The sequence below is a fragment of the Chaetura pelagica genome, unplaced genomic scaffold (assembly GCF_000747805.2).
Source record: "Chaetura pelagica isolate M959 unplaced genomic scaffold, ChaPel_1.0 scaffold222, whole genome shotgun sequence".
NCBI lineage: Eukaryota > Metazoa > Chordata > Aves > Apodiformes > Apodidae > Chaetura > Chaetura pelagica.
The window spans coordinates 8,448,245-8,476,104 of record NW_009952711.1 but is presented as its reverse complement, the minus strand read 5'-3'; the positions used below and the strand labels follow the sequence as shown (position 1 = coordinate 8,476,104).

General features: G+C 34.1%; 1 protein-coding gene across 2 annotated transcripts; it reads right to left on the bottom strand.

Moving 5' to 3' along the window:
• Nucleotides 1-561: 561 nt before the first annotated feature.
• On the bottom strand, nucleotides 562-27,399 carry FGF7 (fibroblast growth factor 7). Of its 2 annotated transcripts, none has more exons than XM_009994459.1 (4): nucleotides 27,192-27,384; nucleotides 26,089-26,673; nucleotides 1,710-1,813; nucleotides 562-1,325 (listed from the first exon to the last, which is right to left on the bottom strand). In XM_009994459.1, exons 2-4 carry the CDS (start codon nucleotides 26,372-26,374, stop codon nucleotides 1,131-1,133), a joined length of 585 nt encoding a protein of 194 aa, XP_009992761.1. In that variant the 5' UTR covers nucleotides 26,375-26,673; nucleotides 27,192-27,384; the 3' UTR covers nucleotides 562-1,130. The 2 variants fall into 2 exon arrangements, with proteins under 2 accessions (XP_009992761.1, XP_009992760.1); XM_009994458.1 differs by having other exon boundaries at nucleotides 1,109-1,325; nucleotides 26,089-26,658; nucleotides 27,192-27,399.
• Nucleotides 27,400-27,860: the final 461 nt, after the last annotated feature.

Genomic DNA, 27,860 nt, shown 5'->3' with positions numbered 1-27,860 from the left:
TCTTTTGAGATGTCCATTGTGCGATTTGCTGCGGGCTGTCATTTTTGTCTGCTATCCAATGTATGTTGGCAAGAGGGTTGTGTACTAGTCTTTGTGTCTGGTCACAGAAAAAAAATTCATGTGTTTCAGCCAGACCATTTTGTTATTCCTTTAGAATTAAAAGCATATGAAACAGATGCAGCTTAATAAGTTTTTTTTTTTTTATAAATAACATTTAAATAACTTAGAACAATAAAGTTCAAATACAACTTAAAATAAAGTTTAATGCTGTAACAACAGAAAAAGCATGTATAAGGGTGGAAAAACAATATTGAAAGCTGTATGCCCTAACAGGAATTATACAAAAGATAGGATATGTTACATAAAAAAACCTTAATATGTCTGAATTTTTGCTTCGTCGTTATATAAAATGTTAATTTGTGGAAAGTGAGATGAAGTACATTATTTATTCCTATTTTTATTTTACATACACTATTTGTAACATCTTTCAGAGCAGCATTAGGTATTTGTTTCATTAATAGATAGGAACATTTTGTAGAAGAGTAAACTTAATTTTTCCAAACTAACTCTTTTATCTGAATACAACAATAAACATTTACAAGATTATATATTTTTTTCTGATCATATAGTTTATGTATAGGATATCAGTTTCTTGGGGGAAGTATTTAAAATACTGCTCAGCCTCCACATTTACTATTGACTTGATAATCTGACAACTCATTCCAGCAGCCTTAAAGTCTGACATATTTTACACAACATTATCATCTGCTTATTATTATTATAGCAGCCATATTTAAGAAGCAGATAGGTTTTTTTAAATAAAATATTATCAGATAATCAAGTCATGACTTATCCTTCAGGGTAAATTAATTTAAGAAACTACCCAGTTACAATGACTAACATAATGATTGTACAACTCTTTAGAATTTTTTACAACTTTTAGTTAGTAAATCTGGTTTTGTGTATATTTTCAAATCTTTTTCATGTAGTCTCTTAAAAATAAACATAAATGCGCAAGTCCAGCTTGTTCAGTTTCTCAGTAGTATTCCAGCCTCTCTTGATATCTTGTCAAATAATCTTCTTAAAAATAATCTTCCTGCTGGAACTAGTTCTTTATAGATCATTTGTAATTAGGATATTGCCAGAGGAAGAAAGTGGGATGCTTTGTGTTCTTTCTTTGTTTTTTTACCTTTCATGGGGACCCCTTTGTGGTTTAATGTAATAAACATCTCCTTTCCTTTGTGTGTCCATTTTGCAGAAGCATATGTATTATAATGATTTTCTTCAATCAGTTCTATGAAGTTGCAGTCCTCATTGCATACTTTCTGTTGAGAGTGAATAATAAAATAGAGTACAATGTGTAAAAGTGTTTTTGAAAATACTTAGATTAGGAAAGATGAGAGAGGAATATGCATTTTAAACCCCATGTATTATTACTATTTCTAATAAATTAATTGGAATTCTGTAATCTGAGTATGGAATATTTTACCATTGCCTAGTGCTTCTTAGTATTCCACATTTTAAAAAGTATATAAGCTCTAATCACTGACTTTATTAAATGGACATAAAATTCTAGCATGGGATAATACAGGATACATTTTAATTTGTTAAGAATCTATTTTATACAAACTATACAGATGCTACATCTAAAAAATACATGTAAGAGTGTATGTAAGGATTGTACACAGAAGATAAGTTTTTATCCATACCTTTCCATAGAGTCTTCCTGACTTGTTCATTGCCAGGAAGTATTCACTCTCCACTCCTTTGATTGCCACTATTCCAACTGCCACTGTTCGGATCTCTAGAATACCTGCAGAGGCACACAGGAAGGGCTGTAAAACGGTTGCTTGTTCTCCAGTCAACTTCAAAGGTGTAGTTAAACTAGTTTTCTGTAATTCTGCTGCCTTTATTTGCAATCATTCTTAGAAAACAGAAAAACGATGTATTTATTCATGTGAAGAAGGGGGTAGACTTTCAGTATTGTCTGTATGTAGTCATGTCTGCACCCTGCCACTGAAAAATTGGATGATGATAACTTTTAAGTATATACTGAAGTTACCGTGTTAGTATAAGTAATTTTTCTATTTTGAAAGAATCAATGTATCTTAGAATTTACTTAGGGTTTCAGTTGGAAGGATTACTTAGAAAGACATTAAGGTTCACAGAATTTGTGTAAAGCCTTTTATTTTGAAGACATGTAGCAGTATCATCTCCTTAAAAGAGTGTAAACCTTAGAACCTGCGAGTGATAGAAAACAGACAACAGTGTCTTAAATAAGATAAAGTATTTGCTTGACCTTTGTATGCTTTTATGACTGATTGGAGTTGTAAAGATACGTGTCTTTGAAAGTCATTAAAAGCTGCTCAAAATCAGAAAACATTTAGAGTTGTTTTCTATAAATTACTTTATTTTCATCTTGCTGGTGTGTATCCGCAATAGCTTTCTGTAGTGACTATGATATGTTTAAGTTACCTGCAACATAAAAAAATATTATTATGTTAATAAAAAAATCCCCAAAACAACAAGCTGAGCAGAGGCAGGAGGGTGGTGCAAGTTATTAAGGAACACGAGGTTGTTTTCAAGCTTAAATATTATTATTGTTGTTTTAAGCAATAGTTCAGAGTTATACTTCTGAGTCTGAACTGTGTTCTTCCATAGTAAGCCACCTACAGAACTGTGTGCAGTACCATCTGTGCTGTGACTTGTTCTCCAAAACAAGGTCTTTCAAAACCAGCAGCTCTAGGCAGTTCCAATAGCCAAGCATTGGGGATAGAAGGGAAGGAGGGGAGAGGGAGGCTTGTCTTAGATTGTCACCTGAAGGATGATCTTTAACAAAACATTTCCTTTTTTCCTCTTTCAAGTTGGTATTGACTCTTCAAAGCCTCTACACATGACAATAATTTTTCATTAATTGGTTCTTTTAGAAAGGCATGAAATATCTATTATATTTCTCCTTCCCTATACTTTTTTTCTATCATGATATCCTTTGCTTTCATCACTGTTCTGTTTTCCTTTCTTCTTTGATATTCCTTATGTATCAGTCCTAGCCTATTAGTGCTTACATTTTCCTTCTTATTTTCCCAACCAGTTACTTCTTCTCATGGTGTGTGCTGTGCTGCCATTCATCTCCAAACGCTTCTGTAATTCTCTATAATGCTAAGCCAACTTAAAGTAAAGCTTTCAGAATTCTTTGACAAGTTCCACTCTGCTGCAAGCCTAGCAACAAGTTGTACAAAGGGTAATTTCTAACTTAAACTTACAAAAATTATATTAACTTTCATTTAAATTTCACTTTAGTAAAACCACAGTGAAGCTGAAAAACAGATGAACATCTGCATCTAACCAAATAAAGAACATAACAGTGGAAGGGATCTCTGGGTCATCAAGTCCAGTGCTCTGCTAGCCTGGGAATTGCATCAGATAATTCTCTCTTCATAAACTTTGCCAATACTAAATTGGAGTTGTTATTTCTTTGCCCCCAGTGCTTCCGCCGAAGGCTGTTCCAGTTTGATTTATTTTAATGGCTAGAGACTCTGTAGTAATTTGCAATCTGCATTTTTTCAGCAACAGCTTATATCCATTTGTTTTTTTGCCTGTGCTGGTCATTAACTTAAGGAGAGGGTTTTTCTTTTTTAAATCTATGTTTGAGTTTTCTATTTATACAGAATTTAAAAAATTAAAGGTTCAAAATGACTTTTTAGAATCAGTCATGCTAATAGGAACTGAGATTTCCTTGAGTAAGCTGATGTTGGCTGAAGTTGCAGTAGTAAGAAATACTACTATATTTATAAAGGAAATGTCAAAAGCTTTTATCAAAGGCAATATTGCTATTAGAATTATTTTATTTTTTTATTTTTTTTTCCTGAAGTAGATGGTGACATTCATACTAACCTGTAGGAATTATTTAATTTTGGTTTTAGGTACTTATTTTTCTTAGTTGAGACATTAATGTCTTTCATGTGGAAGCTTTAGACTATCCATACAGAATCTGGCAGAAATTGAGGACTTAGAAATATTTTTTGAGCCTCATGTATAGCAAATCTGAATGGAAAAATAAAATGTTAATTTATCAAAGTTATATTCTACTTATATTTTGCAAGGGCACTGTGTGTGATAGATTTATTTTATTCAGATCTTTACATGGCTTTTCATCTTATTTGTTAAAATCCCATTGTGCACAAAAAGCAATGCATTTTAATTAAGGACAGATAATTTCAGGTTCATAAGTTGTTATGCCTATTCAGTACTATTTGCTATATTATTATGTGCTTTTCACAATTTTAAGCATTTAGGTACCCCCAGAATTAGGGCTGTGACGTAAATAATCTTGACACGCTGACTCAGAGGTGATAGAAAATCCAAAGAATGGTTGAGGTCCTTGAATGGTACTTTGCTAAAAAGGCTCTGTCTGTGCATCTCCATAAAGTTCACTGAGGGAACACCATATTTACTCTCCATCAACTGTGTCACATTAAAAATGCAATAATATTAGCTACATTAAAGAGAAAGAAAAAAGACCCCAGAGAGTTCAGTGGAAATAGAGCTCGTGTAATCTTGATTCTTTGCTTGTGTCTATCTCAGAGTTTTATGACCTGTCATAAAGTACATGTGCTCATTTTTTCTGTTCCTAGTTTTAGGTCAAGTCTCATCTATTCTTCTGTGTCTTAATGAATCACCAAAGAAGAAACAAAGCATGATTTTTTCTCTTTTCAACAAAGCATTTATATGATTTAGATCACTGAGGCAGCATCTCACATGCACATTTGTATTTGATATGCAAGTGAATCAGCACTGAGTTTCTCTCTGTTTTAAGGCATTCCTTAAGCAAGGAGGCAGCTCTCTTCTCTTCTTCTGGAGGCTGTGCCTCAGTAACTCTTCTGTTAATTTCAGATATGTAGTACTGCTGCAACTAATTGCGTATTTTTGTATTTAATTACATAAATTACATAGGAAATGGAAACACAATTTTTAGCAAACTGGGAAAAGCCAGTCGTTACTATGTAGGTAGACCTGTGATAGCTGATTTTAGCTGAGGATTTATGATCTTTCAGTATATAATGTGTTGTATGGACCTCACTTGTGAATTACATCAGATATTGCAAAGAAATTATAAAGAACTAAATGCTACAGTCAGAAATTCTACTAAGGAAAACCTCTTCTCAGTCTAATAGTATACCATTCCTGGTCTAATTTTGCCAAGTCCATTATTACATGCTTCCTTTTGAAGTAAAAGTTCTAATCCTTTCAATTTCTTTTAATGAAAAAGTCACCAAGATAGGGTGGGAAAGGGAAAAATCTTGTATGTAAATTGTTTCATTTAAATACCCTTTTAGTATTCTAATTACTTCAGAATTACTTTAAAGGTGTACTTAAGTTGATGAGATGCTGATGAGAAGTTCAGAAGGCCAAACTTCAACAAAGTCTTAAATATCCTTGGTTTAAAAATGCAAATGTAAACTATGTTTTTCAGTTGCTTTATCTAAAGCATCCACATAAAAGTTCAGAAGAGGTTTAAGAGAAGACTTGAATATACCACAAAGTAACTGGGAAAGAAATCCGATTAAAGGCAGAAAGGGAAAAAAAACCAACAATCTGAAAATGGGTATACAAAATAGAAAACAACTGTAATTTCTATAAAATCAGCGTGAAAATACAAACAATTTTATATGCTTGCATGGTCAGGGTATCAAACATAGTTTAAAATTCCTGTAGTGAATGCAGTTTCCTACAGAGCTGAAATTCTGTCCGGTGCACATAAAAGACACAGCTGAGATGGGCTGTAGTTTCTCTTTAGAAGAAAATGGCTATGGATGCTGGCAGCAATCTTTTAACCACTTGGTGAAAATTAAATAACAGACAGTTGATATAAAATCCAATAGAAAAACAACAAAACAAAACCAACCAACAAACAAACAAACAAAAAAGAAAGAAAACAACCCTTTATGTTGACACAACTGTTTTAGTGGGTAAAATATATATAATTTTTTGGAGACAATTTACATAGTAAATGAGATGAGTTTCCTGGCATTTTTTACTAGAATGACAGTTGCCCAGTACTTTACAAGTAGACACGTTAATGTCTGAACTTATTCCCTGACTGGTGCCTGGAAGACAGGATAGTACTTTAGGCTGGAAATTCATGTAGAAAAATTAGCATGTAGCTACATCATCAGTACAAAATTGAGCATTCTCATGTGAGATAATTATTTTCTGGCAAATGGTATTTGATAATTTTGTTTTAGTTACCTGATATGAAGTATATTTTTCTGATTTAATATTTTCACATATTTTAATCTTCTTTGTATTTGTTATAACTCTTTTTTCTTTTACAACACAATAATAATATTATGACATTTAATTTCTTCTATCAAATCTTTGCTTTTATTGCTACACAATCTGTTTATGGATTATATTGAAATACTTTCTAACTGAGCTGAATTCTTTGTGTCTGCTGACAATATCATCACATAACAAGATTCTGTTTATTTCAAAGTCATAAGAACCTTGTGATTAGCAAAACCAGGGCATTTTGTCTTCAATAATTTTGCAGCCAAAAGGCTGTAAGAGCAATTGCAGTTCTTGCTTCTGAGAGATGTAAGGAAACCAGGAAGTGTAGCACATCGTGAAAGATCTAGCAGGTGGTAACAACCTGTCCAGTGAGTCTTTGGAAGAGCAGAGAGAACAGAATCACTGAGCTAGGTCTCTTTTCACATGCTGGGGAAATGGCCCAGTACGTTGGGTGATAAGATTGTTCAGGAAGATTTCAGATGAGGTTTTGAACTACACATTGTGTTTGGTCCCTCATCAGCTGTGTCTTTTCCCAAACATTTCCTATGTTTTGGAAACATTGTCTGTAGACATTAATTCAAAGGCACTTTTCGGCATCCTCTACATTTTTCAGCAAGGCCAACAGCAATTTCATACCAGTATTTTTCAGTTCTGTCAGCTGACTGTTATGAGTAAACATTTAATGGGAAGATGGAAACTGCTAAGAAGTTTGTAGGCCACTCGAAAGAAGTGAGGAAGAAGAAGAAAAGGAAAAGTATGGCACTTTTGGTTCTTGTGGCCCCTATGTGTGCTACTGATAGTTCAGCACGTGTGAGGAACATGTTTGTGAAACACCCGAAAGGCAGAATTGTCTTAAGATAAAGTGTGTGGAATCTCAGGAAAGAGGGGACAGAAAACACTTGGATGGAGAGTAAGTGAAAACAAAATGGAACTTCTAAATTCCACTAACTTGTGTTTCTAATTAATTAAATTTGGAGCACATATTTCTGAATTCAAGTGACCTTTGCAGATGAATCAGGGCCAAGAAAAATGCTCTCATCATTGCTTACAAGTTGGTGTTTAATAGTATTTAATGCAATTAATTCTTTTGGGATTTAATAATGTTTGTGCCTCTTAAAGCAAGAAAGTACATATCACGATGGTCAATCATACAGTATTTTGGAAAACTTTCATGGTGTTGTTAGTGTGTGCACTCAGTGAGCCAGCACATTTAATAGCTGGCTTGAAATATTTTCCAAGAGGAGTTTATCAGTATTTCTTAATGGATGCTTTCATTGGATGGTTTGATAAACCATTAGATTCAGGAAACATTACTTTTTTCTACCTCTTTTTAAAGAGAGTGTGTATATTGTGAAGTATTTGGGTTTTACAAGTTATTTTGATTCTTAATAGTGTTTTTAAATGGATGCATCTTAAAATTTGTTTTTAGGTGGTGTAATTAGTGTGCTTACTCTCAAATATAAAATCTAATGGTAAAAAATTTACTGCAAATGAAGGTGTTAATTTAAGAAATACTGTAATATTATTTATTTTTTTTAACCTTCCTAATTATTAAATTACAACTGACATAATGTAGAATTTGCTCTTTTATGTTTACTCTCAAGGAAGAGAGTGAAATAGCTTCCCAGATGATACTTCATAGAACTTATGTTCATGAGCTCTGTAAGTAGAAATAGATACACAAGTATATCATAGACTCATTTAGGTTGGAAAAGACCTTTAGGATCATTGAGTCCAACCATTATAATGGTTTTCAAAGCAAATGAGATTGTCTCTGCTCCAGGAATTTTCTGCATATGGATATGATTGTAATAAACAATTAATTATGGTAACAGAAAACAAGGTGCTACACACATTTACTATCACTTTTTTCTTTTAACTGTCATATATTTGCTTCTCCTTGTGTTACTCAGGATTTATGGCATAAACACATGTAAAATATGTTACTGTTTATCCTATGGACCAATATGAAGGGCTAAAAAACACATTAATTTGGAGGCTTTGTGCTGTATCCCTGTGTGCATTTGCTGCGCATGTGTAGACTAACTGAAGCACCCTGGGTATGAATATGAACTGTAAAAATGATCTGCACATAAACAATGGATCTGTCAAGGATTTTCAGTAGAATAGTTGAAGCTACTGCTTCAGTGAGTTGCCAGACATCTGGATATCATGGACAACTATTCAAAGCACTCAAAACTCCTGGTTTTGTCCCTGTTTGTTTTATTTCCAAGCAGGAAAAGCTGTAGTTGCCTGAGGAAACATGATTAACGATAGAGAGATATTCCTTGAGGACTTGATGCAGCAGATTATTCAAGCATCCTCAAGTAATAGAATTTGTTTGTAAGATTTAGTCTGTGTGCAGAACATGCTTGAATAAGCAGTAGTAGCTGATGTTTAATTAGAATTTTTCAATTCATTGAGCACAAAATCCAGCAGGCATACTGTATTTTAAAAAGTCAACTAATTGCTAAACAGAAGTTCATCAACATATTTTTGTACTTAAGTGGATTTTAATTTATTAATAATTTTAAAGATTACTTCCTCAATGTTACCATATCTCTATATTTCTCCAGTGTTTGCCAATCCTACAAACTGTTTAATACAAACATGTATTGCTAGATAGAACAACATTATAATAAACCATTGTCCTGGTGGTATTCAACAGCTGACAGATGCATTTGTTATGGAATTTGAGCCATGTCAAGGCTTCCAAAAGAAACTGCTCACTTGATAACTGTGACGATAGTATAAAAAATGCAAGATGAGAACCAAACAGAAGAGGATAACAACAAGGGACTAAGATAACTGCCTAGAAAAAGTGTATTTTACTTCCAAGATCTGTTTTTTGTGTGTTTACTTGGACCTATGAGTGTTTACCTTTATGACAGAAAAGGAAGGAGTAAGCAAAGTTCCAATTTAAGATTGTGTTGTTCAAAGTATTTATACAGTATCACATGTATCATCAAAGGTATAATCTGGCCTTCTGAATATATATTACTGGTAACACAGCATGATAAGAAAAATTTGTTTTGAACTTCCAGAATGATGTTTAGGAAATACACCCTCCTTTTAACTTACAACATTACCACATTTAATTTGCGGTGGAAAATATTAAAAGCCATAATAACTTTTCTAGTTACTTTTCAAAATGAAAAAAGGTAAAGTAGTGCCCCCCATCAGTTCGCAACCCTCAGTAGGCAACACTTCACTAATTACTGTACTGAGGATTTTATTGACCATATTGCAATTAATTATTCCTGAGGAGAAATAGCTTAGATTTTGTGACTGGTTTTCCTTATTGTACAGCCTAGTTGGCCTCAGTTTCATATTAACTCTCTGCTAATGTTGGTGAGTTAGATAGGTTCATAAATAATTCTTCATTGTAAATAGTAGCATAATAAGAATTGGTCCAGGATATTCTGACTCTGAATTGCCTTCTCTCCTGTGTATGCCTATTTGGAACATTAGCACTCTGGACCAATGTCTTTGCAATATTTCTCTTGATCTGATATTCAGAACCAAAAGGGTGTGACATTTTTCACTGAAGTAGATTGTAAAACTATGGAACTTTTCTATTTAGAGGAAATAGCACTATATAGTAACAGCTGAATAACATGATGCCCCAAGCAGTCATTCACTTGTGAATTTCTCATTAAGTTCATTAGGACCCTTCATTTTGCTGATCTCCACTGTGCATTTCATATAAATATTTTCTTGATCAGCCTCTTACACAGCATGTAGTCATTTCTCATTTTTGCAGGAAACTGTATTTCTCTCCAATAAAAAATGCCTTGGAGCTAAACATATGGTTAAAATGAAAAATAATATTTATTTTTTTTAAATCAATAGTGTCATATAAAATCCAAGTCTTAATCCTTAGTCTGAAAAAGTACTCTCTCATTACAGCATTAATAATTTCCTGATATTAAAAATGGAAAACAGGGTGGAATGACAGTTTACAATTGTATCCAAGCAGTAAAAAAAATAATGATTTAATAGTTTAGAGCTAAACTTTTACAAGTACTTTCCCTAGAGCTCAGATGAAGGATATTTCTAGTATTTAAATATTTTGTGCCAATTTCACTAGAATTACTGATCTTTTCAAGCTTTACAGACTTGTCGAATCTGGCATCAAGATAGCAAAAGTTAATGTAAAATGCTTCTAATTAACCCTTTTAACAGTAAAATAAGATAAATTCGTTTACAAAACTTCCCAAATTTAGAGTTTCAGTGCCTACAACTATTTGATTATTTGAAACCGAGAAAATTCCACGTAGGACTAGAGCCTCCTGTCTCTCCAAATTTTTCCATAATGCAAAAGTCTTTAAATACCTTAATTTGTTCTTTGATATTTGTTACTATGGTATTTTGTGTTTTCACCTACTAAAGAGGTGGTGTCTTGACCCAGTATCATTGCTGATTAAATTTCCTTCCCCATTTCCTGGGTGGAATTAGTAATCATACTTGACATAGTATTAGTTGTGTTGATGGAAAACTACTTCTTCTGTTTTTCTAAGGAAAACTGCATAGCAAATTCACATGCCTTTTCTGTGTAGAAGAAATGGAATTCTTCATTATCTGAATTGTGTTCTGAGTAACTTCAATTCCAGGTGCTTTTCCTGTGCTATTAGGGATTATCCTCTGTGTAACATGGCTACAGGCAGTTGCAAAGGTGGCATAACATGGCACTGTATGATGGACTTAAAGTGGGCAAAAATACATCTAAGACAGAACTTGTTCTTTTTGATATTAAGCATTCCGTCACCTTCAAGGTCTAGCTGTTTTCTGCATATTATAGTGTATTAAGCTTTCCCAGTCCCTGAAACAGGCTTGACAGAAGGAATAGCAGAGCTGTATTCTGTGGACATGCTGGATCTAAGAGCTGCCTCCCTGTTCTTTCAGGATAATTTAGAATTATATATTCTTGACAAGTATTACTAAGACCTATTATTAAATGGTCATCAACTGATCATAGTGACATTGTTGGTGCTGGAAACTGTACTATCAGTTTAAATATAAAGTAAAACACATTTAATAATGGAATTAGTCACAGATGTAGCTAGTAACTGAATTATTTAAGATAAGTAAAATTCAGAAAGTGAACTAAGAAGAAAGAGAGTAGCTGCAGTATTCCACTGCTTGAATGTACACTTAAGAACCTCTGACACAGGAAAAAATAGTTTTACATGGTTTGAAATTTTGGACAGTAAAATTTTGTTTCACACAGTTAAGAGAACATTTCATTCATAAACGCTGCAATCCCTGTTGCAAGAGATAGATCTCTTTTCTCTCTCGAGTAGTTATGTAAAATGTAGGGTAAGCACTACCCAACTGAATACATTTCCGTTCCATTTCCAAATCATATCTGTTACCTGGTGCAGCAACAGCTAAAGCCAGACAGACAAATATGTCAGTTAAAGCATCTACAAGAACACAGTCAGTATGTAATTCTTTTCAAGGTACAAAATGCAAGAAGCTGCTAAGAAAATCATAATAACCCCTTGCTGCACCACAGAGTGGGAATTGATAGAAACCATCTGGCTCATTCTTTCTGCCTTCAAAACACTACTGGACATATATTTATATGATATGGTCTCTTAAATTCTTCTGGTTTGCTGCCGACAAATAATTTAGATTTAGTTGAACTTTCAGAATCTATATTAGACCAAACACTGAAATATAAACTAATAGAAGGAAAAAAAATTTTTAAAACCCTCAAAAAATCCAACAACCCAGTTTTAAAATACTGTTTTAAAACAGTATTTAAACCAATTCTAATAAATAAGTTAAGATTTTTGAAACTAATGTTTCTCAATTTTATTTCAATTAAATTATCATTGTTTATATCAGCTAAAGATAGAGGGGATATGTAAAATGAAGCTAGGAAGCTAGAAAGCTGCCTTGGGATGTTAGCCACTGTTCCTTTGCATTATCACCAATAGCCCCACCTAGAGGTTAGTTTAAAAGGAGGATTTTCATATATATCTAGTTCTGCTTAACTCCACCTTAGTTACCGAAACACTCGCAAAAACCTAGGCCTTAATGACTAAGAAGATCAAATGTCTTTAAAAGATTCTTTAAACGTTTTGAGAAATTACCCTAAAACAATTTAAGTTTTTAAGTATAATAAAATGGGTATGCTATAACAGTCATCAGTTAACCAGAGGAAAATATTTAAAATGTGACAAAAACTGCTTCACTTTATTTACCAATTAAGGAAAGTTTCTTCTGGCCCTGAAATGCAGAAGGAAGATGTGAGCTCTTCTCTGCCTGTGAACAGCAGTAGTTAGTTTCCTTGGCTCTCAGAGCACACAGGTTCTACTATATCACTGTATGGTGACTATTTATAATAAAATACCTGTGACCAGTCTGTTAAAGTATTTAGGATCTTAAATTCAGATCCATCCTGGCAGGCATATTATTATAATGGCAGAATTCCAAATTTCCATCCCTGACAATAATCAAGCAACCTGTTTGATAGACTACAGCACAGTGCACTGGCATAAGCATAAAGACACACTTTTCTCTTGATCTTGAGACAAATGTAAGATTTCATACCATTCAAGCATTTGATAACAGCTTCAGACAGGGGCTTTTGGAAATGCTTCACTTTCCAGTTTCTCTGCTACAATTTGTGTATTTCCGTTCTATATGTATGGATGCTATGAAGTTTTGAAGAGCTCCACAGAAGTAATACATAAGCAATCTGAAGCAGAATATATGGACCCTTTCAAAATGTGGAAAGCAGCTGGTCTATGATTTATAGATGTTTGAAAACACACATTTCAGCTAATGGACTTAAAAAAGGACCTTGTTCAAGCAGGCAAGAGTAAAATGTTCTCTGTAAGGAAGCAGAGTAACATGGCAGAGTTTTCTTGCATAGATTTGTAGTGCTAGAGGACTCAGGAAAAGGTTACTAGTTTTTAAAATATCAGATTATGACCTCGGTATCACAAGCTATATGTGAAAAGCAGCACTTACATTTTTGTTTTGTGGAGGATTTGCTCTAATCTTGTATAATTTTGTGATTGACACACTCAGTTTGCAGGCCTTTTTTGATTCTGTTTTGCATTTATGATAAATTCTACTCTTTATGGTACTGTTCTCTCCTAGTGTTTGTAACATAAAAGTTAGGTGCTGTGTAACATTGAACTCAGCAGGGAATTTTTAGGACTGCCTCGAAGACCCTTAAGTTACACTAGCACAGACCTTGGCTGTACTTCTAGTGATATGTTCTAAAATGTATACAAACCTCCCCCTTTTCTTGGTAAAGAATTTTCTATGCTTTTTGCTCTGACTGAAACAACTATGACTATTCTGAGAACTTGAATTTGTGAAGAAACCTTTTCTTTCTTTATGTAAAATATTTGTGACTTCACCTGTATTGCAACAAGGAGCTGGAGAAAAAATTCCAAACTCAAAAGACAATTGATGACAATGGTTTTTTACCACACAAAATGAAACAAAGTGCTTCTGCTGTTTTTATCTTAATTCCTTAATTCCTCCATGACTATCAATGTATTCTTGATTCATATGTGAATGCAAATGTTATATGGTAGAAGGAATTTTCCAAAAATATTTTGTGTATCTACTATGAAATATATATTAAGTATAATAACGCAATCAGTTTCTACTCAGTATAGATGTATAGCTCTGTGGCTTTATAGTAGCTCAAAAAAACTTAGAATAAACTTCCATTTATTTCTTTCATGCAGAAATATAAGTTTGCAGATATTTTGGAAAAGTAGTAGCTAACTGTTTTTCAAGTTGAATATCCTAAATTTGGTATATTCTAGTGTATTGCACTCTTCAGCACATATTTTGAGTAGGCTAAATAGAGATAGCAACATTACTCCTAAATAGATGTTGGTAAGATACAGATCAGACATTCTGACTTGAAAGTTAGGAACAGATTAATGGTGGAACAGGAATTTTATTTTTCTATATGCCCAGTCTTTATTACCAATGTTATGAAACCATATCTTAAAGTAAAAGCACATCGATTTGCAGAAGCACTGGTTACAATTTGACATTCCTTTAAATTACCTCCTCAAGCCATCAATAGACATCAGTAACAAAACTCACTGACTTCAATAGAGCCAGGCTTTTACAAACAGCATGTATTTGTTTCTTTCCTAATATGGGCCTTTCAACTCCAGAGCAGACTTTTCCTAATGAATCACAGATTAGGTTGCTTTTCCACTAGTCAGTAACTTAACTCCTCCAGAGCTGTGCAATATTATTTCACTTTCAACAGCAACTCTTTAGACAATCAATAACAGTTCTAAAGTTCGTCAGGAAGCCAGTATTAATTGAACAGCCGTATTTTGACTGTATGTTGAAAAGAGAGCTAATGCTGTACTTCTTGATGACTATGTTCTCATGTTGATTATATCTCTGTGTTAAGAATGTATTCTAATCACATACCAAGCACACAGAGAAGGAAATATTATTTTCATGTTGAAATCTGTGTTAATGAAATAAATATGGCATAGTCTGACAGGGCTCAAATCAGACTTTTTTGTACAATACCACCTGTGAGGTAAATTGCAGCACATGTGATTACAATAGATGATGTATAATTCTTTAGGGATCCACTGAAAGAGCTGCCAGATAACTGTTAAGAAAACAAAGAAAGAAACCATCCCACTGTGATGGGTCTGCTGCCAGAAAGGAGGCTCATTAAATGGGAGCTATAACTAGCAATTCTAGTTTTCTAAGCTGAGTTTATTGGAAGTATCCATATAACTGCATTGTTGAAGTATGAATGAGAAAACAAAACAGTGAGTTATGATGCAAAATCTTCAATATTTACAATGCTGCATGCAGGCTGAAATATCTTGCATTGTCCTGCATTGCTTGCAAAGGGGTGATCACCTACAGCCTGGTTTTGGAATTCATGTTAATTGTTTGGGGAAATAAGCATGATTACTCTCATGTGCAATTTGTTCAAAACTAATGTTTGTTAGATTTTGTCATATATGGATAAGGATACTCCAAACAACATGGTATCACAATCAGAAAAAAAGCTAATGTGAAGAGGGAGAAAGGGAAAGAAGATTTTTGTAATGGCAATCATACAATTTAATTTAGACCTAGCAGGGAAAGAAAATTGTGTATCTTATGGTTACAAGATGTTCACTTGCAAGTGATTAGGAGAAAGTCAGGAAATATGGATTCTATTATTTATTTTGTCTCACAGCATTGCATAACCCTGACTACTTGCACATTTTTGCAAATACCACCTAAAGTGATTTAGAAATGTAAGTACCATATATATGCTGTGAGCCTAAGGCTTAAGTATTGCTTTTTGAAAGGTAACTTGGAATGTCCCTTGAGTACTTGTTAGCACTTTTAGAAAACTGGAATGTCTTCAGACCCTACTGGAAGAGGACAATATACAGAATAGCTACTTCAGTTTATGAAGTATTTTGTTCTTTAAGAAGAAAAGGTGGGATTAATATTCAGTCTTATTTGGTAATGTATTTATTACGTTATGACAAATATAGGTATTTATTACATTACAAATGTTAAACAGTTTTGAATAACTTCTTAAATAATTTCTCACAATAATTATGATAAATGTTTCTTCTATCACTAGTTCATTTTCCACTTAAATGACATAGCCATTGGAACTCATCACATTCTCTTAAATAATCTGCTTGGATCAGAACTAGGCTGTTTGCCACCTTGCAAAATTAAGGTGTTTATACCTCATGTGTTATGAATCACCTGAAAAATTCTGCTTTTGGTCTAGTTTGGTCTAGTGCTACTTTTATGGGTTTTTTATAGGCTGGTTTTTCTTCCAGTGTTCCTTCTGGATGAAAAGTACTATTTCAGAAATTCTCATTAAGTCATTCAGAATGCATCCTAGAATAATATTATTAAAATAGATGAATTAAAATTCAAAACACTGGATTACTTAGCTAAAAAAATTAGCAGAGCATGGTTTCCTTGAAAGATGTGGTAACAGTTTCCTAGAAAGATGTGGTAATCTTTTCTTTTCTGTAATTTTGTTGCATGACAGTTATGTTCAGTAATATAGACTGAATTTCCCAAGTCACACAAGTATGTAGTCAGAAATTAAGCCATATTAAGTAATTTTTGTTTGGTATTTATAATCAAGTAGCCTAAGCATCAGTTTGCTAATGTGAACATTCTGATTGAAATCAGTGCATAAGAATTTAAAACAATGTTTTATTAATAGCTGTTATTATTTTCATTACTCAACTTAATGGACAAATATTAGTGGCCTAAGACTCTTGCCATTTATATTGCAATTTGAACAGACTCTCCTCAGGCTACTCTCAAAAGTCATGCAACGTTTGGTTTACTTTTAACTGATAAATATGAACTCTAATTAATATTAATAAATATTAAACACCAATACCAATCCACTAAATATACAGCTGTTACACTAAGATAGGAAAACGTGACAAACTGTTTGTCTTTTCAGCCTCAGTAAGAAAACTTCCTTCCTGGTTGCTCAAACAGATGGTCAAGGAGAAAGTAAAAACTCTAAAACATAGTTCCAGGACTGTAGGGGTGGCAGGATGTAAAGGAGAGCAAGCTAGAGAAAACACCTGTGTAGCTGATTACATGAGTAAGTGGGAGGAGCCCCTTGCAGCTGGCTAGCTTGGAAAAAGAGTTCCTTATACGGAAGAGGCTCTCGCTGTGTGTCCCACTGTGGTTTTCTCCAGGTTTCTTATGTTGTCACTTACCTGATGAGGTAGGTGCAAGTATCTGTTTCCTGAGTGAATTACTGGTGTTTTTGGAATCATAATTCAGACATTGGATATCAGAAGGTTTATTTCTTTTTTACTCACTTGCATACAGTGTTCTAAAGATCTTGTTTGCCCTGGAAATTATGCACCTTTTTATGTGGTTTGGGTTTTCAGTCTTTGGGGAAAATATTGACCAGGGTCTCTATGCTTGGTAAAAAATGTAAAAAGTTAGAAGAATGGAGCTTACTTTAATTGGTAGAATGGCTTTTTATCACCAGTTAGTTTGAAAATAGACTCTTGCACTTGTATATGATTTCATTTTTTATAAGTAACAGCACTTGTAGGCAGAGTACTATTTGTCGTGTTTGCAGTTCATATGTTGTCAAACGTGTGCTTTCTTTTTGTGCTATGTTACAGCATGTTATGTGTAAGGTTTTGCTAAACTAATGTAGGCTACAGTGCAGGGTGAATCTCATTTTGGGCCCAGGTATTTGTCCCTGTCCTTTTTTAAAGGTAGCATTACAACTTTTCCCTGTAGTATGAGAAAGTGATGTGGCTGTGATGACTTCAAGGCTTCTCAGGTGCAGTTTCCTTACATAAGCAAACAGAAAGGGCTGCTGCTGAGGAGGATCTCGTACTGGCCTTTCCCATGGTGTAAATCTGTCTCTTGCTCAAAGGCAGCCTTAGCAATCCCTTGTTATTTGAATCATTATGTGCTGTATTTACATAGCTAGTTCCCTAAATCCTTGCAAATTCTCACCAATAAACATTCTGCTTGGATTTCTTTGTATCGTCTTGTGTATTATGTGCGCTGCCTAAGCTGAATAGACCTTTCCAAAGGAAATAAATTATCACGGTAGAATTGTAGTTGCTTTTGCTGGAGAAAGTTGCACTTTCCAGTTGTGCCAGTATTGGCTGCACTCTGTAGAACTCAGTTACCCTGTCTATTTTACTGCAAAGTTTCTGTCAGGGAGTATGACTCTTGTTTTCACAAGGTCTTTGCTGCAGAGTCTACACAGGCACTAGATGCAATTTATCTATTTCCCACTCTGTGCTGCCTTCATCACTTGACTTAGATCCACATTTTCTCCCAAATTCATCTGCTTAGTGGGTAGCTAAAGAGCCTGAACGTTGTCACCCTTAGACTTAAGGTCGACCTCTCAAAGGGCAAATCTATAGTCATGCTGGAATATGTTGTGCATGTGTTATACCAGAAGGTTCTTGTAGTGTGCATTTCTACACACCTGACAAGCATCTAAAACTTCAGCTTGGCCACTACATGGCTTACAGCTGTGCAAAAAAACATCCCACTGAACTATGGCACCAGTTCACCTGTGCAGTTCTGGGACTTCAGCACAGATTAATAGTTTTAATTTACTGAAATTCACATGTAACCTTTCAAAATTTAATGTTGATACTGAGCGGGTTTTTTTATTCCCCTAATGTCTTCAGCTCTGGATAATATGCATGTCTATCTATAACAATTTTTGTCTTTAACAAATTTAACAATCATGTAGCATTCTACTTCCCCTACCCCCCCCCAGACAGTTACTTCTGATGGAAATATCTAATCCCAGTTGACATTTAAAGGTTGTAATAAAAACGTATAAAATTAGCAGAGGTTATAAATGAAAATATGTTTCTTGTTAGCAGATGGGCTTTTTTTCCATTTTGAAATATATTATAATTAGAAAATTAAAAAAATTCCAAGGTGTCAAAATAGCCAAGGACAAGTCTGATCAGCTGTTTTTTATAGTCTGTAGCACCTCCCAGTGTCTATTAACACGTTTAAAAGGAAGCCAGGCAGTTTACCAAAAATGGAAGTAAAGCAAGGCATGTATGCTATTGAAGGTCGAAGTGCTTATGTGAGGAAACTCCTTCAAAAAGCTCACAGGTAATGGGGGTACTCAGAGTGTTTTGATTGAAGTACTGGACATGAGTAGTGTTTGTTGCTCCCTGTTGAAGGTGCTGTGGTTATAAATGCTATGCAATGGACATGTTTTCTGTGTGCTCATTTATAGCTTTGCATTGAACTATCAATGTTCTGACTGGGCCTACTTTTGAAAGATTGCATTCAGAAGGAAAACTTCAGTGTTTTAAACAGAATAGACTTTTTAATGATTCTTTTGAGGATCTAATGAATCTCTTTTTGAGTTGTCAGATTCCCCCTATAATTTTAAAAGAACAAATGCTCAGTTGGAATAAATTGACATATCTTTGCTGGTGTTAACTCTGATTTACCTATCTGATTATCTAACTCAGCCTATTTAGAATGTCCTCTGTTGGTAAACTGTGCAGGTACTAGAGTCATGTCATAGGCAGTGTGTGAATACTGTAAAAAAAACTCCCACCCTGTTACTCCTTAATCCTCACTTTGTTCTTTGTTTCAAAAGCTAAATAGTAGTCAAGAGAGCATATTGATTGCATTGGCATTTTTATTGCATTGGTATTTTTATTGCCTTTTTAGTTTGTTTTCAAGAAGAGTCTTGGGCTACATCTGTGAATATGCATTTCCAACTTTTCAGCACCAATTGTTATAAAGAATTTTTTCCATTTGTATAAATGATGTCATGTGTTATGAAAGTTTTAAAGTGTGACAATTCAGTGCTATGATTGTTAACTTCTATTATGCTATTGCCATAGGAATTTTTACTGTTAACTTTTTCTTAATAATGTTTCTAAATTACGTACACCAGAAGCCTAACTTGACCTTTCCGTCAGCTCGTATCCAGAATTAAAAATTAAAGTCAAAGGTCAAAAAAGACAATTGAAATACAGTTGCCAAATATAGTCATAGACAGTCAATTATACAATGAAAGCAGTGTGCCACCCAAGAAGAGTAACAGCCTTCATTTGCCTAAACTTATTCTGTTTTTGGTGAAGAAAGCATCCAAAATATACTACTGGTTGATACATCTTGTAGTCTGGAACAGTAAAATTACATGCTTTAGGATGTCTTGGTCTTCCTGAGCTTTAAAGATGATGAAGGAGGCCAGCTTTGTTCTGTACTCCAGGAACCTAGAAATCTGAAAAGATCACTTTCAGAGAATCAATACAGAAAGCTGTAATATTTGAAGGGAGATACCTGGGTTTTGGTTTTGTTTTGCAAAACTGAGTGTGTATAAAATGAAATTTGTATATCAAATTCTATTTGTAGGGAGAATTAAGATTCATCTGTATTCTGTTTTTCTGTTTAGCTACTGACTTCACTTAGTTAATATTCTATTGGTCAATTAATATTCTATAACAACATTATTTAATATCTAACATTAACACACAATTCTTTTGTAGGTTTGCAGGTTTTTTCTCATATAATTTTTAAAGCTCTTTACAGAGAGATGAATAATTCCTGGTTCATACAGGCACAGAAAGTTTGAAGAATTTTCCCAAAGTCTGTTAGCAAATTGCTTAAAAGTTTGGATTAGCCTCAAGACTCAAGTCTCTTGAGTCTCAGGTCAGGGCCACTGCAGCATATTTTCTTCAGGATGGAGCAATAACAGGCTTAATGATACAATTCTGAATTTTTTGTATATTCGGAAATTGTAAACAATGGGGGGAAAAAAGCTGTGGGGGAGAAGAGGCTGCAATTTATCTTTTGAAATTAATCCTGCAGTTAGCTGCTCAACTTGATCGACAGATCCATAAAAATATTACATTTCTCATTTCTGAGAAATCTCAATAATGAGAGATTCAGAAAAGCTGCCAAATCACAGCTGAATTGCAAAGGTGTGTGGAGGTCAAAATAATCGGTTTCAGCACAATGTATATAGATTCAGCTTAGATGTTTTCACAGCTCATGTTTTGAAGCATATGCAGGCAGATGCAGCCCTGTTGGTGTATGTCAGCTTGGGAAGCTGCTGCCTCTGCCTGAGCCCAGAGGTTTGATTCTCTCCTCGCAGGGCTTATGCAATCACTTTGTGTACAGAGTAGAGAGTATAAACTGCTACCATTCTGACTTTATATGTATTTTTCAGCTGGTAAATACCATAGAAAACACAAGGTGATGAAGATTCAGGAGTGGTGAACATTTTTTAATTGTCATCCCTGTCATACTGTGTCAGTTAAGCACTGATCTGGGCACTGATATGTGAGATCTGAAGAATCTTGCTGCAGTGGTTAAAGGCTTTACTCCTCACTTCCCTTATTGGGTAGTTTATTGAAAAAGTAACTAGAAGCTGTAAGACAGGCACAACCCAGCTGCTTCTGTTACCTGCACCTTTACTAAAACTCATCAGCAGTTGGTAAAAAGGTGGGATTTGTGAGAAAGTACAGGCACAGAGTCTCTTCTCCTGGCTGAAACTTAAGGGATGGTATCTACCACCTAGCTAGAGAGGCAGCAGGGAAATCTTTTTAGATCTGATGAATCACTTTAGGAGAGAAAGTCATTCTTGGCACTGTTAGGCTATGTTTTGAGAGGACATGTGTATTGCCATTTGAATTAAATCTCTTTCTGTTTTGATGTAAAAGATGTGCAGAGTACTAATGTGAAGCAAAAGCTCTTTCACATTAAGTGAGCGTTTGTCTTCTGATGCCAATGTATTGCTTGAACCAGCAATGTCTTGAAAAATCAAGAATGCAGTTGCCAAGACAGAACAGACAAAACCCTTAACTGAATCTGGTACATCAATACCTGCCTTGAAATACCTGATTTCTGGATACTGAATTCTTTTGTTCTTTCATGTAGTGTGTATTTAAGCAATAGAAATTAAATGTACAGCATACATAGTCCAATATTTGTTTTGCCCTAAGAAGCATATACAAAATGCAGTCAGAAATAATTCTGATTTCTAAGGAAGTCTGAGTATTTAACCATTAAGATGTGTAAACAGTGTACTTTGTCATAATTAGGGTTTAGGTTTGAACAAAACTGAGTCTATTTTGCTGAAAACTATAACTTGTTTGATTTTGATCAAAATAGTAGTAGTTTCCTAAGATAAAAATTTTAGTTGAGATTTCAGCCTTTTTGTGCCAAGATCTCACTAGTCTCTCTCTCTCTCTCTATATATATATATATATACATTTATTTTTTTTTACTTTTTGGTTGCCTTTATCCAGTGAAAAGAAGAGGAAATAAACACTTTCTGGGTTTAGAGCACACATGATAGGATCTGACATCTTAGGATTCAGGTTCCGGGAAGGCTTTTCTAGTAACTAAGAGACCCTTTGAAGTCTTTAAAATGAGATTCCAAAGGCAACAGAGCGTAGAACATCCTAAAGCATCACCCAGTCATAGCTGTAAATTCTTTTGGATAGAATGAAAATAAACTGATTTTTGCTGCCTTTATTTCTAAACAAAATAAAATCTGGCAAAATTCGTAATGACAAACTGAAATAGGAAGTAAGGAATAATAAGGAGAGTTATATTTTCTGACAAAGATTAAGAGTTTAAAATTTGTCATATCTCCAGGATTTGTTCAGTCACTCACTTTTTACAATTATGAATTTAAAAAGTCTGCTTTGTGTGCAGACTTAGATTATTTTACACAACCAAGATACAATTTTTATTTTTTTTTAAATTTTTTTATTTTTATAAAAGCATGGCTTATATGCCTTGGACAAGGTATAATAAGTGATGGTGAAGGAGAAATTTTTTAATGAATAATGACAGATTTTTCTAGGTGACCTCATCTCTTGGCTGCTTCTTCATTCTTGCTTTAGGTTTTCAATATGTGACTCTCTGCTCTAACTTTGCCTTCTAGTTTTCAGTATGAAAGCAAAGCTGTCAGGTGCAAAGTGATTTCTTCTGCTAAGTGGAGATCATTGTCCTCTGATTTGCCTAGTTTACTCTTGAGTTATCACCTTTAGGTCCACCAGAAGGCTCTACTGCTTTCTCAGTCGTGCTCAGAATAATATTCTTTGGATACCTGACAAGATCATCACTGTTGTAAACAGGATTCACCAGTTTGCTTTCACTGAAGTAGCACGTACGCATTTCTTGGACTAAACAGTTAACTTCTAATGGGTTCTGAAATAAGTAAATGATATATACAGGTTAATTACAACTGGTGAGTGAGGATTTGGTTCAGTATTTAGTTCTCTCATGTTATTTAAATCCGCATACATTTAATATAGTGGCTTTTGAATTTAAATCTTGGGAATCATAGAATCATAGAATCCTAGGGGTTGGAAGGGACCTCGAAAGATCATCTAGTCCAACCCCCCAAAAGTTTTAAAACTTTGAGTATATTTGCTGTTACTTGCATAGGATGTGTATGTATCTTATATTCTGGAACTTAATAGCGAAGTTTGAAATACAAATTCCTCATCATCTTGGCATTCTTACATTTATAGTCTGAACAGATGAGAGAAGTTCTGTGAATTTTGGCACTTGCCAAAATTGTGATGAAGTTATCATTCTGCAAGATTGCTTTTCACGTTATTCATGCTTCACAATACATGGGGTGAAAACAAGTAGTTGACTCTGTCTACAAAACTGTCAATGCAGCTTCCTTTATGAAGCAGAGTTCTTGTTTTCAGATCCTTTTTATTATAAGTGAAAAATTAGGATAAAATACAAAAGTGCTTCTTGGAGCAACACTTCTACCCATTTGATGAAAGTGACTGAATATTCTGGGATTCATTCTGATTTACCTTTTAGTAACTTCTAGAACTGAAAATCTTGGAAGAACAATATTTGAACACTCAGATTAATACATCTTTGTAATGGGTATGATTTTTAAATTATACTTTTCAGAGTCCCTAGATAAAAACAGCCTGTTTAGTATTTTAGTGATAACATTTTTACTTAGGGGAAGTGGATTAGTCCAGGAGGGATTTTTTTTGTTGTTGTGATGTTTTGTTTTTTCCCCCTCATATATTAATTCCTTTTTGGCTATTTTAATACAGAGACATAACCACATCTTCAAAAAGACTTCTTACATATTCTGTTGAATAGAGGCTATGCCAAAAAAACCTAGTTTTTCACAATACAATTATTTTTAGTTTCTTAGAAAATCCAGGCTATCAGTGTTCACGTTTTTTCAGTCCTCTTTGTCTATATTTCCCTATTCTCCTTATCGAACAAAAGCATTTTGATATTATTTCTTAGTAGACAACAGGTAAATTACAGCAAGAGACTTAAGATGGTGGGAGGCCTCCCACAGACTTGAGTTAAATTTAGTGGAGACAGTTCCTTATAGCTCACATCAGTTACCAGACAAACCATTTAAGTATTGATTGTTTTTTCTCCTGATAAATATTGCAGTTAACAGAAAAATAATTCAGATTTTTTTTTCACTGTAATATAAATGTAAAGGTTTAATGACTCAAGATTGCTTTTTTATAATTAGTAATTGTTTTTTACCATCAGTACTTATTCAGGAAGTGTTTAGAAAACTACAAGAAAATAGATTGCTTTTAGCACAAAATGATCTCCAAGGGATTCACTACAGTACATTTCAGGGTGTCATAAGGGTGCTTCAGCAGCATCAGTTTCTACAGAGTATTGAGATCCTTTACTTGAAATAATGCTAGATTATTAACAAAGTCTGTACTTGATCAGTGTGAAACTAACAAAGAAAAGTATATAATTATTCAGCTCTATATGCTGTCGTAATCTCTTCAAAGTAAATAGTAACAGAAAAATGGGATACAGAGGATAATCACTTAGCTGCAAAAATGTAAAAGAAACTATTTCAACAGTCAGTAACAGTTTTTCCCCAGTGACTTTTATGGGAGCAACATTCCACTTTAAAACTAGCCCTATGGATGTCTATTGTAGCAATGTCCTCCTGAATCGCAATGGGAGTCTGCTTGAACATGGACCAAATAAGCTCTTTGGCTGCTGGCCATATGTTGTCTTTCAGAGGAACATGGTTGCTCACTATGTAATAGTGTAGGAAGAAAGGAGACATATGGAAACAAATTTTAAAAGAAACAGTAACATTAGTCAATGAAGTTGTAACCACGCATGTTGCCAAGCACTTAACATAGTAAGGAAGTAAAGAAATAAATTATGAAGTCCAGTGGCCAGGCACATAGCTGCTAAAGTGCTCTTCTTACAGAAAATAAGTGGTCAACTTCAGCTGAAAGCTGAATCACCCGAACAGTTCTTGAAGTATGATTTATTGATTTCTTTCACTGCTGCTGTTTATAAAAAGCACAATAATATGTGCAACATACATTAAAACTATTTAACAGCATCCTTGGAAATATATTTGTCCTTTCAGTTGGCTATAAACACTAAACCAGCATGTCCCTGGCCCCTCTTCATTATAATTTTGTTTTGAAATATGTAATGTAGTCCTATTTATTGTCCTGTTGTAAATAAAGTACTGTCTTTTCAAGTTGAGGTCGTCTTCCTCTAAGTATGCAATATTTTTGTAATAATATGAACACCAAAGTGGCAAAAACAGTGGCTGTAAAACTGATGCCTTCAAGTGTAAATGGAAGACATATAGGTATTTGTGTGAAAAATACAGAATAGCAAACCAATTATTTTGCCAGTTCAAAAATTATGTTTAGTACAGCTTTGCAAAATCTTATATGTCCATTCTCTCTAGATGAGTCATGCTTTTGGAAGAAAGCGGAGAGAATGTTTTCTGAGTATCATGATCATTGTAATAATGAACTGCAGAAACTATAATAGATTTTATTCCTGGCTTGGCAAACTATCTACAAGATTTTGCAAGAGAGTTTACATAATTCTTTCCATTGAACTTTCTAGTATTGCATATGTTTTAATTTTTAACTCAAACACACCAAACTTTTAGGTACTTTGTGGACTATATAAATGTCGTTTAATGTTTCATAAGTATTTTATGAGCAGAGTTTGTGGTTATACATTTTCATACATACAACCTTAATTCACTTGTTAAAATAGGCTCTCTGTCTGCTAATAGTTACCAGCTGTAACTAATACATTAGCAGATCTACAATGCAGTATTTTAAATGACGCATTTCGAAATCAATAACAAATGTCCTGCTGTAGGATTAATTGAAAAACTTGTCTTATACAATGGTCAGTACACTATACAAGATTCTTCTGAAATTACTATAACTCAGGGAAAAGGAAACTATTATGTGTACATTTCTAAAAGTTTAGAAACAGGAAAACAAAAGTATTACTTACTGTAGTTGTTGTTTGCTTCTCTTGTTCCTTTTACTTTGCCTCGCTTATCAATCCTCATATACCACTGAGTTCGACAGAAAAGTCTTCTCACTCTTACATCCCCCCCTTCCATATAATCATAGCTCCTGGTATGTCGCTCAGGGCTGGAACAGTTCACATTTGTAGCCATTTGCTCTGGAGTCATGTCATTGCAAGCTAAAGATATAGTGCCCATTAGAAAGATAATGTAAAAGTACCATCTGTAGAGCAAAATTGGCAGGATCCATGTCAGTATCCATTTGTGCATTATAGTGCAGTGTTCTGGGTGTTCATGAACAACATAATGAAAATTAAATCTCAAGCAGAGTGTTGCTCTTAGGTCACTGACCTGCCTTCTGTCTTTACGAGTTACAGATTCATTTAAATGAGATTGTTCCCTCTTCTAGAATTCTGATCGTTATTCCTTAATAGTTAATGGCGAAATAGAAGAGCTTCTTAAATATCTCTTCAGTCAGAATATCCTTTAAAGACACAAGTTATAAAAACCTTTGTTGTCGTGACCTTCTGTACTACTTGAATTTGCTGCTTGCACTGAAAGTAAAAGATCTGTGAGAAAAGGTGGATGTGTAAGTCCTTATGCTCAATTGTTACAAACATGCAATGATACATTATGCTACTGAAAAGTACTATATATAAATGTATGACATGCTAAGCTGATTTTTAAAAATATGCAAATGTATGTACAATAGGTATCACTCACACAACTTTTTTACATAAACAGACATTTAAACTGATTGTAAACCTAGTTCTTTATTCAGTTTTACGTCCTACAAAAAATCCCTTATCGACTCAGTTGAACTACTTTCTCATGCATGGTAAAATGCTGATGATTGTTTCATACATATATTCATGGTTAGCACAATCTATCAGATAAGTTTTCTCTAGTTCAGATTTCAAAACAGACTTCATAGTATTAGCCCTGTACTTTTATTCCTACCCTTTTCAGTTTAGTAATAAAAATAGTTTTCTTAATGCTCTTTTAGCATCTAGCATATACAAATGAAGATAAAAGTTATTAGCTAGTAAAAACTGTTGAATGTTCTTGTAAAGGACAGATAACTTACTTGTTCCTGTTGATAAGAGCTGGATACCCAAGTATTCCATTTCTGTTGTCTGCTTTTTGCAACATGAGACACTCTATTGTAGCTACAAAATTCTCAGCTCAGAAAGGCTCCACCAGAATTATAATTGTTTCCATAAATCAACAGGCTGGAGAGATGGTGTGTATGTGCTTATGCGTGCGCGTGCATGAGTGTGTAGAGCCTGTTGTTCAGTTCCTTTCGATAAATACCTTTGCTGACCTCACTTGGAAGCAATTAGAGTTTAACCAGTCAGCTGTCAGTTGAATGCCCGAACAAAAATAAAAGGAGACTTGCATTGTATCGTGTCCAATGGTCATCAGAGGGAGCTATGTACATAGTTTATACTTCAAATCTCCAAGAATCTACTTTCTCAAAACATGTATTCTGTGGTGTGCGGATAGAATTGCTTTGCATGCTAGCTAGTGTTTCTCTGCTTTGATTTAGGTCAGTAGTTTTCTGTCCTTAAAAAATTCCTTGTTCTGTCTTTTGTACTCACATGCTTATCTCTGTTTGCTTTCAAATCTCTTATGCAGTTTGGTGGATTCATGGTCTGCTTAGTGCCTTTCTGATGGATATATGAAACATGTGGGTCCATTATGTACTGTGGAGAAGGGTGTGCTGTGGCCATAATAGATAATGCAGTATTTTTTT